Source organism: Colius striatus, chromosome Z (genome assembly GCF_028858725.1).
Source record: "Colius striatus isolate bColStr4 chromosome Z, bColStr4.1.hap1, whole genome shotgun sequence".
NCBI classification, from domain to species: Eukaryota; Metazoa; Chordata; class Aves; order Coliiformes; family Coliidae; genus Colius; species Colius striatus.
The window spans coordinates 999,822-1,021,727 of NC_084790.1; the positions used below are offsets into that span (position 1 = coordinate 999,822).

At 55.0% G+C, this 21,906-nt stretch overlaps 1 protein-coding gene across 1 annotated transcript in view; it reads right to left on the reverse strand.

The window, feature by feature from the left end:
- Positions 1 to 16,933: 16,933 nt before the first annotated feature.
- LOC133628706 (acid-sensing ion channel 2) overlaps positions 16,934 to 21,906 on the reverse strand; it is a 327,389-nt gene continuing 322,416 nt past the window's right edge. Inside the window, exons 7-10 of the mRNA XM_062017406.1 lie at positions 21,013 to 21,104; positions 19,989 to 20,068; positions 18,598 to 18,666; positions 16,934 to 17,663 (exon numbers count right to left, since the gene is read on the reverse strand). Of these exons, the coding sequence (XP_061873390.1) occupies positions 17,562 to 17,663; positions 18,598 to 18,666; positions 19,989 to 20,068; positions 21,013 to 21,104 (343 nt within the window). The 3' untranslated portion in view covers positions 16,934 to 17,561. The remainder of the gene's footprint in view (positions 17,664 to 18,597; positions 18,667 to 19,988; positions 20,069 to 21,012; positions 21,105 to 21,906) is intronic.

The following is a 21,906-nucleotide window of genomic DNA, read 5'->3' on the forward strand; positions in this document are numbered from 1 at the left end:
CTCCTCTTGTCCAGCCTGAGCAGCCCCAGGGGCCACAGCCTTTCCTCAGCAGGAACATGCTCCAGTGCCCTGAGCATCTTGCTGGCCCTGTGCTGGCCTCTCTCCACTTCCCCATCCCTCTGCAGCTGGGGAGCCCAGCACTGGCCCCAGGACTGCAGCTGAAGCTCCCTGGCCCTGCTGCCCACACTGGCAGTGCCCCCAGGCTGCCATTGTGCAGCCGTGTGTGTGTGTGTGTGTGTGTGTTTACACGTGGGTTTGCAGCGCGCCGCATGCGCGTTCCCGTGAGGCGCGTTCCCGGCGGGCGGCCGGGCGGCAGGACCCGGCAAGAAACACCCCAAAAAGCGGCTTATTTCGGTGAAATGCCGTGTCGTGCGTGCCGGCCCCGAGCCAGGGGCGTTGGGGCGTTTCCCACCTCACTGGGACTCCAGCAGCCCCAGCTGGGAGCCTGCAGGGCTTCATCCCACCAACAGCCTGCAGCTGTGAGCACTTTGTGTGCTGCCTGAGCCACCCATCACCTTGTGGCTCCCAGGGCAGCTGCAGCCTGAGCCCAGCAATCCACAGGCAGCTGAGCATCATTAGGGATGGTTTCCCCTCCCAGCTCTAGGAACATTGGCTCTGTGGTGTCCCTCCTCAGCTTGAGCTGATGGCTGCTGAGCTCTCCCAGTGCTGGTGGGGATGCTGAGCATGGGGTGAGCAAGTGTTAAGGTTACAGGGCCATCTCCATCACTCAGCAGATGTGTTTCTCTGCTTTGCATGACATGCTGCACAATCTTCACCCAACCATGAGTCTTTGCAAGCTTCCCCTCAAATCTGTCCCAGCTCCAGCCTGTGACACAGCTCTGCCACCTAACATAAGGCACATGCTTAAGCTTTGAGTTATCAGCCACATAACTCAGGTTTTAAATCATTTACCTGTGCAGGGAAGGGCTGCCTGGCAGGAGGAGTTAAAGTGATTCTGGCCAGAGGGCTCCTGTTTAACCTTCTCTGAGCTGTAATGAGATTGAGTTTGTCATCCCACTCTACTGTTGTTTGGTAGCTGTAAGCTTTCAGGCTGACTCTGGAGCCTGTCCAACTCTATCCACTGCCAGCAGGTTGTGAGATGGGCTGAGCTGTGATGCCTGGAGGCTGGGGACAAGCCCCCTCAGTCCCTTCCCTCCCCATGGGTTGAGTTTGGATGCTCAGGAGGTGTTTGGTACCATGGGACACAGCTGGGACAAGTTGTGTGTTTTCCAGCTGAGCCAAGATGCTTTGAGAGGGAAAAGGGAGCAGCAGAATAATCATCTTAAAACAGCCTGTTAGTGCTGGAAATGCTGGATGCACCACACTGGGAAGCTTTAGCTTCAGCAGCAACCAGCTGGGTCTCCTGGCAGATCTCTGGCATCATTTCCAACCCCATTGCATCCTCCCACAGCTCTCTGGCAGGGATGGGCTGGCTGCCCATCCTCACAGGGAGCCCCCCCAAGTCTCCCTCAACCCTTCCTGGCTGAGGGTGACCCGAGGCACATGGTATTGCCAAGCTCTAAACCCAAGTTGTCTGTGGGTTGATCCCAGTGGAGAAGTTGCTTCCCAAAACCTTCCCACCAGCGTCTCTCCATAAAGTCTGGGCTTGGCCGCAAGAGGGCGCTGAAACACCACTGTGGTGGCACATAGAGCTGCTGGAGCCACCAAGTCACTCCTGCAGCTTGTCACTGGACATGAAGGGACAAGCAGACACATCCAGAGCATGCTCCTGCCCTACACCAGGGTCTCCATGTCCATGCTGTGCCCTTCCCATTACATTGCATCCCCTTAAATGAGGGGAGCAAGAGAAAAGTGGAGCCAGCACCTCCTGTTTGTTTCTGGGGCTGGGACCAACCAAATCCCTCGAGGTTTGGGCTTGTTGGGGTCAAACACTCACTCCCTGCCTGCAAAGCAAACGGCTCCATCACCCCCTGGGGTCAGAGGAGCTGGAAACCACAGCTCAGCTGCAATGTGCAACCCTGGGAGCATGTCATTGGTGTGAATCTCATCCATGCAAATCAATGCAATGGCTAAATGGTACCAAGTGTCCATTATCAAGCTCTGAAACACCTGGGTGAGCAGTTTTGGTGCAGATGAGGAGGATAAAGGCAGCTTGTACCATCAGCCCTTTGGGATGGGTGCAGGGGAAATGCTTTTGTGATGTTTTAGTGATGGGCAAAGAGGAGCAAGTGTGTGATGGGGGAGGTAAAGAAGAGCTTGTGTTATTCAACCCCTCAAAAAGAAGGCTGTGAGGTGGCTTTACTCTGCTAGGGAGAGCAAAACATGCAGTGTAATGAGAGTATGAGAGAGAAGTGGTGCCTGGGAAGGGAATTGGGTGAGAAATGAGGCTGGTGCTCTGAGCAGACAGGGTGATTAAGCATGTGAGTCAACCCCTTAAGGAACAGGGGAGGGCTGTTCTGCACAGGCTGGATGGGTTGAGACATGCTTCATTCCCAGCTGAGTTATTGGGGCCCAGGGGGAGATGAAGTGGCCTGTGGTGCTCAGCAAGTTGGTCTCAGTGACTGAGTTGTGGATCTGTGGCAGGAGTAAGGGTGAGGAATAGGAGACTTCAAAGCCATGAGGTGCATCTGCAGTTGTCCCTTTGCCAGGGACAAGCCTTATTTCCCCCCAGACCCTCAGGGTACCCATGAGCTTAAAGCATCCTTCCCTCCTCACACTGGTGCTACCCAGCCTTGTGCTGTCCCCATGACACTCATGGTGGAGGAGAAGCACTGGCATGAAACACCTCAAGTGAAATGGGGACCAAAAAGCCCCTGAAAGCCTCAAAGGTCACCTTTGTGCTGGATAAATGCAGAAGTGACCATCTCTGGTTGCTCATTGTCCCCCTTGCAAGGGTTTCTAGTCTGGCTCCACCACTGATGGTGCTCACAACCCTGTGTGCTCAGTGACAAGAGTGATTAGAGGGCTTTAATAACTCTTTGCTTCTAGCTGAGGCTGTTCAAAGAGCAACAAAGTGACTCCAGTGTGGTGATGGCTCAGTACAAGCACCCAGGGCTGCTTCCCTTGGTTGGTGTGATGACAGGACTCCTCCTTGGAGAGGGAATCTCTTTAAAGTCCCCAGGATGGGCTCATCTTGTCAACCCCTCACTGTGGCTTTGCAGGGAAGTCGGGCTTTTCACATGCAAAAGAGATGCCTGTGCCTGACAGCTGGGCTCTGGAGCCTTTTCCCACCTCATTATTCACTGACAGGTTTGTGTTTGATGCTGGAGCCTGGCTGCAGCCCAGCCCTGAGGCCTCTTCTGATGTCTTAATGCTGCATTGGCAGGGAAAGGAAAGCATCAAACCCCTGCTCTGCAGGGCCAGGGGAGACTGAGGGGGCTGGAGATCAGTGGCCTGTCCCCTGGAGCACTTGTAACCAAGGGGAAAAAGCCCTCTGTGGTGATGGGGAGCAAAGGCAGCAGTGGGAGTGTGCAGAGGGGCTGGGATCACAGCTCAGGGAAGGGTCCTGAAGGGCTGTGGACATGGGGGTAGGGTGTCACACAGCCATCAGCCTGGCTCTGCACACAGATGTGCTGTCAGCCTGCCTGAATCCAGCTGAAGAGTGAGACAAATCCTCTCCTGGAGTGCAGCTGAGGCAAAGGCTGCTGGAGGTGTGTTCTGGCTTGTGTGTGCCACAAGCTGCTGGCAATGGGATGCTGCTGGGCCCTTCATCCCTGTGCCAATGCTCCCCCTCAGCACTCAAAGCCCTCCCACCCTGCTGCTGAGGATCTGGACACCACCCAAACCCTTCTGTTGAGTCTGGCCTTGATGGGCAGACTGGCTAAAGCAGGAGGCAGCTACCCTGGAGGGCTATGAGCTGCCTGTCAGCTCCTGGCTGGGATGGGCACTGCTTTGAGGAGATCACATCAGCTCTGACTGACTTATTGCTGCTTTGAAATCACTCTCTTAATGATAGTTACCACTCCAGTGTGTGCAAATGACCCTGCTAATGACACTTAGACATGTGCTAAATGCTTTTGTTGCTTTGTATAGCCAGGCAGGGAATCATTTAAAGCCCAAAGGTCAGGAGTGGGATGGGGAAGAGCATCATCTCCTTGGCAACTGCCTGGCTGACCCACTTCATCCCCAGCTGCTGCATCCTGCTGCACCCCCTTTGGTGGGCTCAGATGTGGGATAGGCTCTTCCCACAGGGTAGCAGCAGAGGGTGGACTTTCCTCCTGGGGAATCCCAGCACAGGGATGCTCCTTGGACCAACATGTGGAAGGGGCTGAGTCTGGTTTCTGCATTGTGCTGACTGCAAGGCTGCAATAGGAGAGGGAATTGGTACTGAGTGTCTTTGCCAGGATGGGCAGTGGTTTGGGAAGATGCTTCCTGAGCCATCTGTGTTTGTGGTGGAGCTCAGACTCAGCCTTTGCATCTTGTCCCAGCAGAGGCTGTGTGTGGAGCTCCTGGCCTGGGGATGTCAATGGCTGGTTGTGCCTCAGGGAGCCCTCCACTCTCATTTGCTCCTGCATCCATCCTCCTCTATGAGGTTGTTGTACTTTACACCCTGAGCTCTGACAAGGCTTTGGAGGGGATCTACCAACCCTTTGCTATCAAACACACTGGCTGTGGTGTTCAATCTCTTCCCTGGCTGTGGAGGGACCTGCCCCAAACCCCTCCTGTGTGTGTCCCTGAGCCAAAGGAGGGGATTGTACAGCCAGGGTTTAGTCACTAGAGGGAGGGATGCTCACAGGGATGCTTTCCCAGGCAGCACCAACAACGTTTTGGGGGCACTTTGACATGGGTTTTTTAACTCACCAGTCACCTGCTTTACACCTTTCTTGTACCAAAGCTCACAACTAGCATTTTCCCCCCAGCTCATGGGGTTTATGTCTCTGGGAGAAGAGTGGTGATGCTGAAAATGGACAAAGAGCTTCTTGGAGCTCCACAAGGTATTGACAGGGCAAAGGGCTGCTGGCAATTCCTGCCCCAGCAAAGGAGTAAAATGGTATTCCCCAAGGCCAAAGCTCCCAAGAAACCTCCCCCAGCCCCAAACACAAGCACCTCTTGAGAGGTTTAAGCAGTTAAATCAGTTGTGCTGAGGTGCTTGAGTGAGACTGATGCCATCTGAGGTCTTTTGGAGTCCAGGCTGGTTGCAGGTTTTGTCCTCCAGCTCTGCCCAGTTGAAGCAGTTGTTTGGTTCTTTGCATGAAGTTGTATTGATGGGGAAACTTTGCAGCATGTCCTTGATTCTCCTCTGCTGCCTTTGCACTAACCAGGGATCCTCTTTGTGTCTCAGCATCTCCAAGTGTTGCCAACACCATCCAGCCAGGAGAAGGAGAGGACTGAAAGCCTCAAGTGCAAAGCAACGAGCTCCCAAAGCACCACAAAGGTCTGGAAAGCATCCCAACTCCTCAGGCAAAAAGCACATCAGTGCTTCCACATCATCCTCCTTTCATTCCCATGCAACTGGAGAAGAACAGAGGTGAAGTGAGAAGAAGCTCTGCTGCTTGGAGGCCTTTGCTGCTCCCAGGGCTTTGGCTGCATCAGCAAGAGATGAGGTAGAAAAAGAAATGAGGATGAGAAGCTTCAAGTTTCCCCCTGAGGTAAGTCCTGGGAGCTGCAGGGCTGTGCTGCACAATCCTTGCTCTTAGCCAAATGAGAATTGTCTTCTCCCTTCAATTATCCTCTTGAAATGACCATTTCTCTCCTCATTTTCCCACTGCTCCAGGCTGCCTTGTGCTCTCCCAGCAGCCTGATGGGGAGTGTGGCTGCACATCTGCACTTAATGCTTTCAAACTGCCCAGTGCCAGGCAGCCACCAGCCACTGCCTCAGCTAAATGCCTTTAGAAAGCAAAGAGCAAGGGCTGAGGGCCAAAAAGCAAACACATGCAGCCAAGCTTTTGGGGTTTTTGAGAGGTAAACCACTCAGGATTACTCCAAATGTCATCACTGACAAGCTCCTGGGGCTTGGGGGTGTTTATTTAGTCATCTAAATGAGAGGAAAAGGCTGGAGTGAGAAGGAGGGCAAACATGCAATCAGGCTTGATGAGCACAGGGGGCTGGAAGAGGCTGCTGGCCACTTAAAATGGTTTGATTTAGCCTGGGCTTTGGTCACAGAGGAGAGGAATAAGGCAGAGATGTGGAGCTTGTTGCTATCCTTAGGCTGAAGTCTCACCCCTGAGCACTGGTGGCCAGTCCCATGTTCATGTTGGAGCCTTAAAATGAGTGGAAGGGCATTTGGGACTCTCCAGCTCAGCTTTTGGGAAGCTTTCTCAGCAGCAGCTCCCAGGGCTCTTTCCTCAAGTGAGCTTTCTGTGCCCTGGTGTGGAGTTTGCTTGCAAGAAAGTGAGCTTTCCTAGATGTTCAGCCAAAGCCTTTCTCTTGTAGGGCCCTGGGCTTGAGCCATCACTGGGGCATCTGATGGGCACCTGGAGCCAGGGGACTGCAGCCCCATGCTGTTTCCATCTCCTCCAGCCAGCTCTTGAGTGCAGGGGCTCTTGGGTGCCTCTGCCATGCACAGGGACCTGGGTGCACCCCACAAGAAGGGCATTAGCCCAGGCTGTGGGTGAATAACACCAGACTGGTGGCATCAGGGTCTGTTCTTGGTGCTGGCAGCAGCTGCCTGTGCCAGGGACATGACACTGTGGGGATGGGAATGGCCTTGCAGAGCTGCTCCAGCCCCTGCTCAAGCAGGTTCTCCTCACTCAGAGTGCACAGGAGTATGTCCAGGTGGGTTTGGGAACCTCCTGAGGAGCCTCCACACCCTCCCTGGGCAGCCTGGGCCAGGGCTCCCTCACCTCACACCAAAGGACTTGCTCCTCTCCTGCCTGTGTTCCAGCTTGTGCCTTGTCCTTGCACTGGCCACCACACACCAAACACTGACCCCAGCCTCTTGGCACCTGCCTGGCCAACACACTTGTGTGTGAGATACATGCACATTAAACCCTGGATCAAATGAAGTGCCACAATGATTTACCTGAGGTGCTGAGCTGCTCCAGGTCCCCTCAGAGGGATGCAAACACATGCCAAGGGCAAGAGGGGTGCTGGCAGGAGCTGTGTTGCTGATGGAGCAAAGAAGGGAAGGAGCATGTGGCTTCTGTGCTGATGCCTCTGGGTATTTACAGGCTTGGTGGAGTATTTAGAGGCTTGGTGAGAGCTGGGGTCAAGGTGAGAGACCTCTTGGTGTTACCAGGGACTTGCACAAGCCAGCTCCAAGCAGTTGTGATGCTCCAAAGGCTTCAGCAATGCACCCCCACACCAGGGGGACTGATGAGGGGGCTGGAGCATCTCTGTGTGATGGACCTGGGGCTGTTCAGCTTGGAGAAGAGAAGGCTGAGAGGTGACTTTATCAATGCAAGTGTGGAGAGGCTGTGGCCACTGTTGTGTGGTGGCCAGGGGCAGGATGAGGGGTAACTGCTTGGGCAGCTCTGCCCATTGCACCCACCATGCCCCTGGCCATGCAGACAGCCCTGTGTCTGTGTATGTGTGCAGCCTGGCTCCTGCTCCAGTGGAGAGCCAGGCCAATCTGCCTTCATGGACAGGCATTTGAGCAGAGCTGCCAACCCCAACCAGAGACCTCTTCTCCTACCCTACCTAAATGGATGCTACAACATGCTCTGAGGTGGCCAGATGTAGATGGACTAACCCTTGAGGCTTCCTCCTAAGTGTCTCCCATGCAGTTCACACTTGCTCTGCAGCCTCATGTTCTCAGAGGGAAGTGAAAACAGGCCAGTGCAAGCTGGAAAGCTGTGGAGGGAGTGAGCTGCTTGCATGGGGGAGCAGGAAAGTGGAAGCCTGTCTTGGTCCATGGCTTGAGCTGCAAAGCAAGGCAGGGAGCATCTCATGTCCAAGTGCATGTTGAGGGGGGAATAAAGTGAAGGAGCCACTTGCAGCATCTCCAGTGTTGCATGGCTGGTGAAGTGCTGCTGCCTGAGCTCAGCAAGGGGGCATTAGTCAAGCCTTATTGCCTTTAAATCCTCTCCAAGTGTCTTCCATTGGCTGCTTTAAATAAGAATCAGCCTGATGGAGTGTTGTTGGCTTCCCTCATAGGCAGCCAGCCTTTAAAGGATGAAGCTTTCATCTTGCCTCTCTCCCTGTGCTTTGCAAAGAGCAGCTCAGCCTCCTGCCTCCTCTGTGCTGTTTGTGTGAAGGACCCCCTGCAAAGAGGTGAACTGGGAGAGTTGAGGCCAGGCTCCCTCCCTCCTCTTCCTCCCTCTTCCTCCTGCATGCACAGGGAAGGCTCAGCACTGCAGCCTTGGTGCTGTGCTTGGAGTTCTTGCTTCAGTGCTTGCTCTTCAGTCCCTCCTCTGTGGGCTGGGTGATGCTCAGGCAAAGGCTGGGGCTGGGGGGAGGGAGATGTCTGATCCCTGGCTCTGCAAGGAAGCAGCAACAAGACAATAGGCAAGGATGACAGAGCAGGGTTGATCAGATGCTGCCAGCCTCTTGTGCAGCTCCAGCTGGGACTGGGGTGCTGTGACATCCAGTGCTGTGACCCCTCAGCACCAAAGGAACCTTCACTTTGACCTTCCTGCCTTTCTCAGCCTTGTGTAAGCTCTTGGTGGCTCTTCATGCAATGCTCTCCTTCCTCTTTCCCCACTTCAATTACTGATGGAGATCTACAACCTCAGTTTCAGCTTAACAACTCCCATTGTGCTGAGCTTTATTACCCAGGATCAATCCAATCAAACCCTGATGCCTTTAAAAAGAGACACACACACACATTCCTCCTTCTCCCTCTCATTGTTATTTGCTTGTTTATTATTAGCAAAGACAAGTTTTTGCTCCAGGAGGTTTTACTGCCAGTAAACAATGTCATTAAAAACAAATGAGGAGTCCCTTGGAGCCAACCCCAGCAGAACACCCTGTGCCTGGGGCTCTGCTGCCTCCCAGCCCATGGCTGAGGTGTGGGCACATCCAGGACTTGCCCTGCAACCCCTCCCCACCGAGTTCAGGAGGTTTTGCCCAGATTCGTGTGGCTGACTCCCATCCAGCTGCCAGCAGGGTCAGGAGGGGGGGACTGAGTTGCTGTCACCCAGGGCTGTGGAGGCTTTTGGGCTCTCCTTGTTTTACTTGCAGAGGGGCTGTGCTCCCCACGTTTGTTTGCAGAGGGATTGAGTTCCCCAGGTTTGTTTGCAGAGGGATTGAGCTCCCCAGGTTTGTTTGCAGAGGGGCTGAGCTCCCCAGGTTTGTTTGCAGAGGGATTGAGCTCCCCATGTTTGCTTGCAGAGGGGCTGAGCTCCCCAGGTTTGTTTGCAGAGGGGCTGAGCTCTCCACGTTTGTTTGCAGAGGGGCTGAGCTCTCCACCTTTGCTTGCAGAGGGGCTGAGCTCCCCAGGTTTGTTTGCAGAGGGGCTGAGCTCCCCAGGTTTGTTTGCAGAGGGGCTGAGCTCCCCAGGTTTGTTTGCAGAGGGATTGAGCTCCCCAGGTTTGTTTGCAGAGGGGCTGAGCTCCCCAGGTTTGTTTGCAGAGGGATTGAGCTCCCCACATTTGTTTGCAGAGGGGCTGAGCTCCCCAGGTTTGTTTGCAGAGGGATTGAGCTCCCCAGGTTTGTTTGCAGAGGGATTGAGCTCCCCAGGTTTGTTTGCAGAGGGGCTGAGCTCCCCAGGTTTGTTTGCAGAGGGATTGAGCTCCCCAGGTTTGTTTGCAGAGGGATTGAGCTCCCCACGTTTGTTTGCAGAGGGGCTGAGCTCCCCAGGTTTGTTTGCAGAGGGGCTGAGCTCCCCAGGTTTGTTTGCAGAGGGGCTGAGCTCCCCAGGTTTGTTTGCAGAGGGATTGAGCTCCCCACGTTTGTTTGCAGAGGGGCTGAGCTCCCCAGGTTTGTTTGCAGAGGGGCTGAGCTCCCCACGTTTGTTTGCAGAGGGGCTGAGCTCCCCAGGTTTGCTTGCAGAGGGGCTGAGCTCCCCAGGTTTGTTTGCAGAGGGGCTGAGCTCCCCAGGTTTGTTTGCAGAGGGGCTGAGCTCCCCACGTTTGCTTGCAGAGGGATTGAGTTCCCCACGTTTGTTTGCAGAGGGGCTGAGCTCCCCAGGTTTGTTTGCAGAGGGGCTGAGCTCCCCACGTTTGTTTGCAGAGGGATAGAGCTCCCCATGTTTGCTTGCAGAGGGGCTGAGCTCCCCAGGTTTGTTTGCAGAGGGGCTGAGCTCTCCACGTTTGTTTGCAGAGGGGCTGAGCTCCCCAGGTTTGTTTGCAGAGGGGCTGAGCTCTCCACCTTTGCTTGCAGAGGGGCTGAGCTCCCCAGGTTTGTTTGCAGAGGGGCTGAGCTCCCCAGGTTTGTTTGCAGAGGGATTGAGCTCCCCAGGTTTGTTTGCAGAGGGGCTGAGCTCTCCACGTTTGTTTGCAGAGGGGCTGAGCTCCCCAGGTTTGTTTGCAGAGGGGCTGAGCTCCCCAGGTTTGTTTGCAGAGGGGCTGAGCTCTCCACCTTTGCTTGCAGAGGGGCTGAGCTCCCCAGGTTTGTTTGCAGAGGGGCTGAGCTCCCCAGGTTTGTTTGCAGAGGGGCTGAGCTCTCCACCTTTGCTTGCAGAGGGGCTGAGCTCCCCAGGTTTGTTTGCAGAGGGGCTGAGCTCCCCAGGTTTGTTTGCAGAGGGATTGAGCTCCCCAGGTTTGTTTGCAGAGGGGCTGAGCTCTCCACGTTTGTTTGCAGAGGGGCTGAGCTCCCCAGGTTTGTTTGCAGAGGGGCTGAGCTCCCCAGGTTTGTTTGCAGAGGGGCTGAGCTCTCCACCTTTGCTTGCAGAGGGGCTGAGCTCCCCAGGTTTGTTTGCAGAGGGGCTGAGCTCCCCAGGTTTGTTTGCAGAGGGGCTGAGCTCTCCACCTTTGCTTGCAGAGGGGCTGAGCTCCCCAGGTTTGTTTGCTGAGGGGCTGAGCTCCCCATGTTTGTTTGCTGAGGGGCTGAGCTCCCCACGTTTGTTTGCAGAGGGGCTGAGCTCCCCACGTTTGTTTGCAGAGGGATTGAGCTCCCCACGTTTGTTTGCAGAGGGGCTGAGCTCCCCACGTTTGTTTGCAGAGGGATTGAGCTCCCCAGGTTTGCTTGCAGAGGGGCTGAGCTCCCCACGTTTGTTTGCAGAGGGGCTGAGCTCCCCAGGTTTGTTTGCAGAGGGGCTGAGCTCCCCAGGTTTGTTTGCAGAGGGGCTGAGCTCTCCACGTTTGCTTGCAGAGGGGCTGAGCTCCCCACGTTTGTTTGCAGAGGGGCTGAGCTCCCCAGGTTTGTTTGCAGAGGGATTGAGCTCCCCAGGTTTGTTTGCAGAGGGATTGAGCTCCCCACGTTTGTTTGCAGAGGGGCTGAGCTCCCCACGTTTGTTTGCAGAGGGATTGAGCTCCCCAGGTTTGCTTGCAGAGGGGCTGAGCTCCCCACGTTTGTTTGCAGAGGGGCTGAGCTCCCCAGGTTTGTTTGCAGAGGGATTGAGCTCCCCAGGTTTGCTTGCAGAGGGATTGAGCTCCCCAGGTTTGCTTGCAGAGGGATTGAGCCCCTCACATGTTGGGGATCTCACCTTGAGGTCATTCCTCCCTTGTCCAGATAAGCAATAGCAGCTCTGACCTCAGGAGGTGGTGGAACATCATTCATTCCTGTTTGTAGGGAGGACTGTGGGGATTTCAGGACTAAAGGAGGCTGAGAGTAAAGGGTGAAGAGTTGCAAGTTTGGGCAACACCCCATCTTTACCCCTGAGACCTGCCCTGTGCCATGTGCTCCTCATCCTGCTCCCACCACCCCACTCCCAGCCCTCTCCTTGCCTGGGAGGGAGCACAGATGGTCATTTCCTTCTCTGACCATCATCTAGGGGAGCTGATGCTCTCTTTAAACCAACCTTAGGCTTAGGTTGTACAAACACACCCCCTTCCCCACCAAAATGAACCCCAGAGGCCAGGCAGAGCAGGGGATCTGTGGCAGGAGAGGTCAAGGTGCTGAGACAGAGCCAAGATGCTCTTCCCAAGTGCCAGCCCAGCTCCCAGGTTGCAGAGTGATGGGGAAGACAAATTGCTGCTTGTTTCTTGCCATGCATGCAGGGAAGGAGTTTCTTGTGACACATTGGCAACATCTGAGCTCCCTGTGCCAGGGAGCTGGGGGAGTGCCCAGCCCTGGAGGGATCCCAAAGCTGAGGTGCTGAGGCCATGGGTTGGTGCTGTGCTTGGCTGGGACTCAACTCAAAGGTGTTTTCCACCCAAAAGGATTCTGTGACTCTCCTGGAGCTGCTCTCCAGCCTGGCCTGCTCCAGGGAGTTGTTCCCTTTGCCCTTGGTGACCCTCAGCAGGTTCTTTGCCCAACTCCCTGCCAGTTTCTCTCCATGGCATTAGCTGCTGCATTTGGAAGCTGCCAGGAGGTGATGGGTGAGCAGACAGGGGAGAGGTGAGAGGATGAAGGTGTGAGGAGGAGGTGGGAAGGAGCATCAGGGTGAGGGGCAGAGAAGCATCAGGAGTCAGGTGAGAGGATCAAGATGATGGTGTAAGGATCAGGAGGTAGGAAAGAGCACCAGGAGGTGGGAAAGAGCATCAGGAGGTGGGAAGGAGCATCAGGGTGAGGGGCAGAGAAGCATCAGGAGTCAGGTGAGAGGATCAAGATGATGGTGTAAGGATCAGGAGGTGGGAAAGAGCATCAGGAGTCAGGTGAGAGGATCAAGATGATGGTGTAAGGATCAGGAGGTGGGAAAGAGCATCAGGAGTCAGGTGAGAGGATCAAGATGATGGTGTAAGGATCAGGAGGTGGGAAAGGAGCATCAGGAGTCAGGTGAGAGGATCAAGATGATGGTGTAAGGATCAGGAGGTAGGGAAGAGCATCAGGAGGTGGGAAGGAGCATCAGGGTGAGGGGCAGAGAAGCATCAGGAGTCAGGTGAGAGGATGAAGATGATGGTGTAAGGATCAGGAGGTGGGAAAGGAGCATCAGGAGTCAGGTGAGAGGATCAAGATGATGGTGTAAGGATCAGGAGGTGGGAAAGGAGCATCAGGAGTCAGGTGAGAGGATCAAGATGATGGTGTAAGGATCAGGAGGTAGGAAAGAGCATCAGGAGGTGGGAAAGAGCATCAGGAGGTGGGAAGGAGCATCAGGGTGAGGGGCAGAGAAGCATCAGGAGTCAGGTGAGAGGATCAAGATGATGGTGTAAGGATCAGGAGGTGGGAAAGGAGCATCAGGAGTCAGGTGAGAGGATCAAGATGATGGTGTAAGGATCAGGAGGTGGGAAAGAGCATCAGGAGTCAGGTGAGAGGATCAAGATGATGGTGTAAGGATCAGGAGGTGGGAAAGGAGCATCAGGAGTCAGGTGAGAGGATCAAGATGATGGTGTAAGGATCAGGAGAGGCTGCCAAGGTGTTTCCTCTGGACATTGGAGCTCCAATTCCTGCCTCCTCCAGGATTCCATCTTGGTGGGGATGAAGCCAAGAGCCAGGAGACCTGTCCTTGTGTTGAGCCAAGCCTCCAGCAGGCCATGGCATGGCATTAGCAGCAGGCTGAGCCAAGCCCTGTGCAATGCCCTGAGCCTCAGCAGCTCCCTGGGGAGGGGGATGGAAGCAGATTTGGGTGAGAATCACAGTTTTCTTTGCATGTTTCCAGGCTTCCTCCTGAACCTTCCAAACTGTGAAGGGAATGTCACCTTTCTCCCCCAGGAGGTGGGAGGAAGAGGAAGAGCAAACAAGCCCCAATGTGAAGTGATTTCTGTGGGGTGTTTTAATTGAGAGCAGCTTTTCCTCAGGAAGGTGAGCTCATGGGTTTGGGGGAGGTTTGATGCTGGGGGTTGCTCTGAGGATGGAGAACAGGGGGGGAGCATGGACTGAATAGCTTCCAGGTAGTGTTAAATAGCTCCTCTCTGGTGAGCACACCACCACAAGTGTTCTAAACCCCTGGTGGGATGATGCAGCCTCCTGGGAGGCTTCTCCCACCCTCCTGATTCTGAGCTTCAAGGTCTGAAGCTTTGATCACTGAGACTGCAGGAAAGGGAATGGGGAGGTGGAGCAGAGCATCAGGGGAGAGGATGAGGATGATGCTGTGAGGAGCAGGAGGTGAAGAGCAGCATCAGGGGAGAGGATGAGGATGATGCTGTGAGGAGCAGGAGGTGAAGAGCAGCATCAGGGGAGAGGATGAGGATGATGCTGTGAGGAGCAGGAGGTGAAGAGCAGCATCAGGGGAGAGGATGAGGATGATGCTGTGAGGATCAGGAGGTGAAGAGCAGCATCAGGGGAGAGGATGAGGATGATGCTGTGAGGATCAGGAGGTGAAGAGCAGCATCAGGGGAGAGGTGAGAGGATGAGGATGATGGTGTGAGGAGCAGGAGGTGGGAAAGAGCATCAGGGTGAGGGTCAGAGCATAAGGAGGGGGAAAGGAGCATCAGGGGTCAGGTGAGAGGATTAAGATGTTGGTGTAAGGATCAGGAGGTGGGAAAGAGCATCAGGAGTCAGGTGATGAGAGGATCAAGATGATGGTGTAAGGATCAGGAGGTGGGAAAGAGCATCAGGGTGAGGGTCAGAGCATCAGGAGGGGCAGAGAAGCATCAGGAGTCAGGTGAGAGGATCAAGATGATGTTGTAAGGATCAGGAGGTGGGAAAGAGCATCAGGGTGAGGGTCAAAGCATAAGGAGGGGGAAAAGAGCATCAGGGGTCAGGTGAGAGGATGAGGATGATGGTGTGAGGATCAGGAGGTGGGAAAGAGCATCAGGGTGAGGGTCAGAGCATCAGGATGGGGAGAGAAGCATCAGGAGTCAGGTGAGAGGATCAAGATGATGGTGTAAGGATCAGGAGGTGGGAAAGAGCATCAGGATGGGGAGAGAAGCATCAGGAGTCAGGTGAGAGGATCAAGATGATGGTGTAAGGATCAGGAGGTGGGAAAGAGCATCAGGGGTCAGGTGAGAGGATGAGGATGATGGTGTGAGGAGCAGGAGGTGGGAAAGAGCATCAGGAGGTAGGAAAGAGCACCAGGGGTCAGGTGAGAGGATGAGGATGATGGTGTGAGGAGCAGGAGGTGGGAAAGAGCATCAGGAGGGGCAGAGAAGCATCAGGGGTCAGGTGAGAGGATCAAGATGATGTTGTAAGGATCAGGAGGTGGGAAAGAGCATCAGGAGGTGGGAAAGAGCATCAGGGGTCAGGTGAGAGGATGAGGATGATGGTGTGAGGATCAGGAGGTGGGAAAGAGCATCAGGGTGAGGGTCAGAGCATAAGGAGGGGGAGAGAAGCATCAGGAGTCAGGTAAGAGGATGAAGATGTTGGTGTGAGGATCAGGAGGTGGGAAAGAGCATCAGGAGACTGAAGAGAACATGAGGAGATGGTAGGTGGGGTTTGCTTGCTTGTTTGGGTTTCTTCCCCCCAGCACCTCTGTAACAATCCCCATTTCACAGCCTGCAGCAGCACTCTGACCCCCTGAAGGGAGAAACATCGTGGAGACTTCTGGAGTTCAGTGACTGTGGCTGGTGTGAGACACAGCACAGTGCTGCCTGAGAGCACAGGAGGGTTGCAAAGAGCTTTTGATGCCCCAAGGATGGGACTTTCAGCCCAAGGAGTGATGGAAGAGCAGGAGGATGTGAATCTGCTGCCTGCTGAGAACCCAGAGGGATGAACAGGCTCCTTCCCAGCAAGCCAGGGCACAGGGACTGGACAGCTAAGGAGGAAAAGCAGGTAAGAAAAGGGGGACAAGTGATGTGGAGAGATGGGAGGAGGCTGGGGGGAGCACAAGGAGGGCACAGTGTTGTTTCCAGTGCTGAGGCTGAGGTCTGAAGGCAGCTGGTTGAGGTGATTGCATCCTTTAGCCTGCTCAGTTTAACCTGTAGGTCCTGGCTCACCATCTAAAGGGCTTCTGGAGGTTTCCTGGCAGCTTCAAACCTTGCTTTACAGCCAGGGTGAGAGCTGTGGGTGGATGTGCATCCCTTACCCCCTGCCCTTCTTGCAGCAGCTCAACCCCACCTTGCCCTCCTGCCACTGAGATGCCACCCACCACATCCCCCCTAAGAGCTGAGCTTGGATGAGTGCAGAGAGCTGCCTGAAAGGCCTCTGGCTGCTCCCTGGCTTGGTGGAGGCTTTGTGGGCTGTGTATCATCCCCACAAAGCACCTGCTTGGCTGGGAACTTGACTGGGTCAAGTGGCCACCCCAGTGCTGACAGTCACTGGCCATTCAGCAGCAGAGCTGCAGAGACACCCAGCCCATCCTCCTCCCAGTCCTTCAGGCTGCTAAACCAGCAGGGTTTGGTGCTCCAGGGAACTTGGTTTCTCCCCTTTAGTGGGGTAAAACAACATCACTTGGTCCCAGCTCTATTTAAAGCTCCTGGTTGCTGAGACTCTGGAGGGTTTTGTCTCTTTAGTGAGGTGAAAGAGCATCACTTAGACTCAGTTCTATTCAACCTCTTGGTCACTACTGAGACTCCCAAGAGAGAAGACACAGAGTTGGACTCATGGAGCAGATGAGACAAGGCTGAGCATGGCCATGGCATCATGTCTGTGCCATCAGGAGGGCTGTGAGGTGAAAGAGCATCACTTAGACTCAGTTCTATTCAACCCCTTGGTCACTACTGAGACTCCCAAGAGAGGAGACACAGAGTTGGACTCATGGAGCAGATGAGGATGCAGATGAGACAAGGCTGAGCATGGCCATGGCATCATTTCTGTGCCATCAAGAGGGCTGTGAGGACACTAAAAGGGGTTAAAGAGGGTCAAAGGAGTGAGGAACAGCCCTGGGGAACACCCAGGATGATGGGCTTTGGGGTTTTGTGCCCTGAAGGTTGGGCAACTTGAGCCAGAGGCTGGATTTAAGCTGTGCTCTGAGGTGAGGTGTGAAGGGAACAAGGCACAAATGACACAGCCCTCCCATTTCCACAAGACCAGCTTTAATATCAGTCATGAGAAGGAGGAGAAAGCACAGCATCCAGGAAGGAAGGGGAAGGGAGGGCCCAAAAACACCCCACCCCAAACCCAACCCCCCCCAAATCATCATCATCAGAGCTAAAAAACAATCAGGAGGAGGATAAAAAAAGAGAATGAAGCCCCTTGCCCCATCCCCCTGATCACCCACCCCCCAGAGCCAGCTCCAGGCCCCTGTGCAGGGATGCTGCTCACCTTGGGCTGCCTGGCAAGCTTTATCCCCCCCTGGGCTTCAGCTTTCCAGAGGCATCACAGCCTGAGCCCCAGGGAGTGAAGGAAGGAGAAAGACTCCCAAAGAGCTGCTGCTCTGGGGGGGTTTTTGTGGCTGTTGGTAATGGTGAGGTCAGGGCATGGCTGAGTTCCTTCTGGGAGTGACTGAGCAGAGATTGCAAAGAGGAACAGAGCTCCTAAAGCCAAGAGCTGACTCTCCAGCTGGCAACAACAAGTGGCATGCAAGTGGCTCTGGGCAATGGGAGCTGAGGTGGGAGAGGAGGGGGCTAAAGGAGCTGCTGCCCTTCCAGCTTGGTGCCAAAAACCCCTTCCCCCAAGAGGAACAACACAAGTCCAAGGTGCTTCTCACTTGCTTTTGAGTGTGGAGAGAATAGAGAGCTTGATTTTGGTTTAAATGCATAGCCATTGCCTTCCTTTGCTTTGCTCATCCCACTGCTTTCATTGGCAACCCTTTGGCCTGGTCCCCTCCTTGCAAACCTGAGCTGGTTCCCTGCTCTCCTGGGCACTTTTCTTGGCCTCCCTTAGGTGTGGTGGCACTGTGGAGTGGGAGGGGGTGGAAGGGGAGGTCAGCAGGCAATCTCCTCCAGCGTGCCCAGCGTGGCCTGCAGAGGAACCGTCACAGTGTGGCTGATGCTCTCTGAGTGGTTGGGGAGGGGGTCACAAGTGCTCTGTGGGCATAAAAACAAGGAGGAGAGCAAAGGGTTATCCTTCCCTACTCACCAGCAGAGCATTATAGGGTGGCAGGGATTGGGAGGGAGCTTTAGAGCTCATGCAGTGCAACTTTCCCCCTTGCAGAAGCAGCTCAACCTACATCAGGGAGCACAGGGAGGTGAAGAGCTGCAAGGAAGGAGCCTCCACACCCTCCCTGAGCAGCCCCAGGGCTCCCTCAGCTCACACTTGTGTTTCAATGCAACTCTTTGTGTTGCAGCTTCATCCCATCAGCCCTTGGTTACAACAGAACAAGGTGCTGCCCCAATCTGACACCCACCAGTGAGATCTTGGTCACTAGGAATGAGCTCCCCCCTCAATCTCCTCTTCTCCAGCCTTTCCTCAGCAGGAACATGCTGCAGTGCCCTGAGCATCTTGCTGGCCCTGTGCTGGCCTCTCTGCAGCACTTCCCCATCCCTCTGCAGCTGGGGAGCTCACAACTGGCCCCAGGACTCCAGATGAGTTGATTCTCCCCCAGCAGTGCCAGGTCTCTCTCCTGGAGCTGCTCTCCAGCAGCTCACCCCCAGCCTGGGCTGCTGCAGGTTCCTCTGTGCCCAGCTCTCAAATGGCTTTGCACAGGCATCACTGGAAGGTGGCCAGAGCTGGGCAATGAAGGAGAACAAGTGTGCTGAGGAGAATGTTGAGCCTGGAGTGAGCTGGGGAGGGTCAATCTCTCCAATAACCAACCACAGGACACAAGGGGTTGAAGTTACACCAGGGGAGGTTCAGATTGGACATGAGGAAGAACTTCTCCACTGAGAGGCTTATTAAGCACTGGAACATGCTGCCTCAAAGGTCTTTTTCCCCAAGCCTAAGCAATGATTCTGTTGTTCCATCCTCTGGCCCAGCTCTGCCCACAGCAAAGGCTTCTTGCCTCCCTGGGAGGCTCCTTACCACGTTTTCATCGTGGCTCCCTTCCTCTTCCTCCTTGCCAAGCAGGTCTAATAACTTCTCCTTGATGAGCTGCAAGAGAGAGAAAGAGAGAGAGAGGCTGTGTTAAGGTGTGCAGCAACAGGCAGCCCATGGGAACATCTCCAAGCAGAGGGGATGCTCTCTCAAGCATCTCCAAGCAGAGGGGATGCTCTCTCAAGCATCTCCAAGCAGAGGGGATGCTCTCTCAAGCCATCTTTACCCACAAAGAAGAAGAGAAACAGCCTGAACCAGCAAGAGGAAACTCTCTGCAAGCTTCCTAAGCAGCTGAAGGAGTAAAACAGAAGCAAACAAACCCAACTTGGGGTTCTCCTTCCCCTCCATGAGGAACAGGAGGCTTGGATGAAGCAGTGTGCACTCAGCCTGGGATCTGCAGTGAGACACAGGCTTTGCTTGCCCCTGATGCTTCTGTGCACTCACCTGGCTTGGACCAATATCCCACAGGCTTCCAAATCCCTGCTCCCATCAGAATACAGAGCTGAGACAGAGCTCTGAGGGGCTGGTGGGTGTTTGGGTGCAGGGGGCTCAAAGCCATCCCCCACCCCCTCCTTAAAATGTGCAGCAGCTGAGGAGAGGTGGCTGCATCCCCCTTGCCACCATCCTGAGCCATAAACCCATTGCCTCCTGCAAGAAACAGGCCACACACTTGCATGGTGAGGTCACTTTGGGGCCTCAGTGGCTCACATCCAGCTGCAGCCCCTCTCCAGAGCCTCACTTTCCCCTTTGAGGTACAAAACCCATGAGGCTGGCCCCTGACATGAAGCATTTTGCAGCTTGGCCACAGAGACTGGGGAGGAAAAGCAATGACTGGGGAGGGGAGATGCTCCAGGGAAGGGTTGGTTTGGACTGTGACCCATGTAGGGGAGGTGGGCAAAGGCCAAAGTGGGAGCATTGAGGCAGAGAAGAGCTTCCCAGGCTCCTGGGAGATGCATCAGCCTTCACTGGGGTGAGGGGAACTTGCTGAGGCTAAAAAGAGCCTCAAACCATCCTGAGTGCTGCAGGAGGAGACAAAGCTGCCAGGAAGGGATGTCCCCTTCCCCAGCCTGCCCATTGCAATCTTTCCTACTCAGGAGAGCTTGCACTTGACTCCAGAGCAGCTGCTCTTGGCTACAAGAGCTGAGGGACCACACCAAAGCTCCTCTTGGGTGCTGCCTGGGATTGAGACCTTGATGATGGGGACAGAGACAAGAGGATGCAGCAGCCTGCCCAGCACCCCAAGCAACACAAGTTGCTTCATTCACCCAAGGGAAGGAGCAAAGGGAACTGTGTGGCACCACCCCCAGCCTGGCAGCAAGGCTGGCAAAGCCCCAGCCTGCCAGAGGAGCCAGGAGGAAGGGGGGGTGGGAAGGTCTTACCTCATAGATGTAGTCAAAGAGCTCTAGGATAGTGAGGATGCTAGCACCAATGAACAGCCCCATCTGGCCTCCAATGTCACCTGGCAGACACAAAGAACACCAGCATGGATTTCACCCCTCTTGGAGGCACCTCTCTAAGGGTGAGGCAGCTGCCACCCCCCAAGGAGTGAGGGGAGATGAGAGGGGATGTGTCCTCCACCCCCCAACAGCTCTAAGGGGATGAAAAGCAGCCTGGGGAGGATGCTGCTGGCTTTAAAGAGATGTTCCATCCCCTTGGTGACCCTGTGGAAGGTTGTGCAAGTGTGTCAGGCTTCAAGAGGCTCCTCTGCCTGCCTTGCAGCACTCTTGGGGTGCAGAAGGGCTCAGAGGGACATGAGCTGCTCTGCTCCCCTCAGCCCAAGGCCCCATGGGATGCCCCAGCTCCACATGAATGGAGGTGCTGAGCATTCCCTGCATCCCAGCAGGGCTTTGGGGATAAAGGGAGGCACATGGAGAGGCTGCAAGGCTGAGTGTGGGCCACAGAGCATGCTTGCTTCTCCTCCCTGAACACCTCCACCCCTCCACCCAGCAGGGCCCAAGCAGCCAGATCTGTAGCTGCTACCCCATAAAGCTTGAGGCAGGTGGAGGTTGACCAACCCAACACCATCTCCACCTCCTCCATCCAGCTCAGGGGCCTGCCAGGAAAGGTGATGGAGCATGTGAGAGGTGATGGGTGGATGGGTGAAAGAGCTGTCCTCCTCCTCCTCCACACCTCAGAGCACCTGCTTTGAGCCTGAGACTGCCCTGGTAGCAAGCAGAGCTGGAGCAGCTCATGGTGACCTCTCCCAGGTGATACAGGGTGACTCCTTGGGATGGTTTGGTGTTGGGAGGGAAACAGAGAGGGTTGAAAGCCAGGAAGGGGGTCTGGAGCTTGCTGGGATTTCAAGGCAAGCTGAGCACCCACTTGTAGCATCTCTCTTGTCCCACAAACACACAGGAGCTGTTGCACAGGCTCACCCAGGGTGCAGCCCTGAGCTGTCCTTACCAAGTAAGGCTGCCACTTCATAGGCTTTCTTCTGCTCAATTGTCTCATAGTTGAGTGCTTCAAAAAATATGTCCAGCACAAGAATATTCTCTCTGTAGGAAGAGAACAAGAGCATCAGTCCAGCAGCAACCAGCAGCCTCATGGCCTCTGAGAGGAATGAAAGGGCTGGAGGGGCTTTCATCCTCTCTTCTCTCTGCTGATTTTCTCTTGCTGGGGTCCTCAGCAACCCACAGGATCTCCTGGAGACCCAAGACCACTGTTGGGACTCTGGGAGAAGCTGGAAAATGCTTCCCCAAGATCTCTCAGGCTCTGAGCACTGCACCCAAAGGTGCTTAACATGGGATAACTCTCCACAAGGTAACAACACAGCCAGGGCTGGGGGAGGTCCCTGAGGGCCACAGGCCAGGCAGAAGTAGGCAGCAGCAAAGGAGATGTGCTCTGCAGCCCCTCTGCTCATAAAGCAAAGGAGATGTGCTCTGCAGCCCCTGTGCCCATGAAGCAAAGGAGATGTGCCCTGCAGCCCCTGTGCCCATGAAGCAAAGGAGATGTGCTCTGCAGCCCCTGTGCCCATGAAGCAAAGGAGATGTGCTCTGCAGCCCCTGTGCCCATGAAGCAAAGGAGATGTGCTCTGCAGCCCCTCTGCCCATGAAGCAAAGGAGATGTGCTCTGCAGCCCCTGTGCCCATGAAGCAAAGGAGATGTGCCCTGCAGCCCCTGTGCCCATACAGCAAAGGAGATGTGCTCTGCAGCCCCTCTGCCCATAAAGCAAAGGAGATGTGCTCTGCAGCCCCTGTGCCCATGAAGCAAAGGAGCTGTGCTCTGCAGCCCCTGTGCCCATGAAGCAAAGGAGATGTGCCCTGCAGCCCCTGTGCCCATACAGCAAAGGAGATGTGCT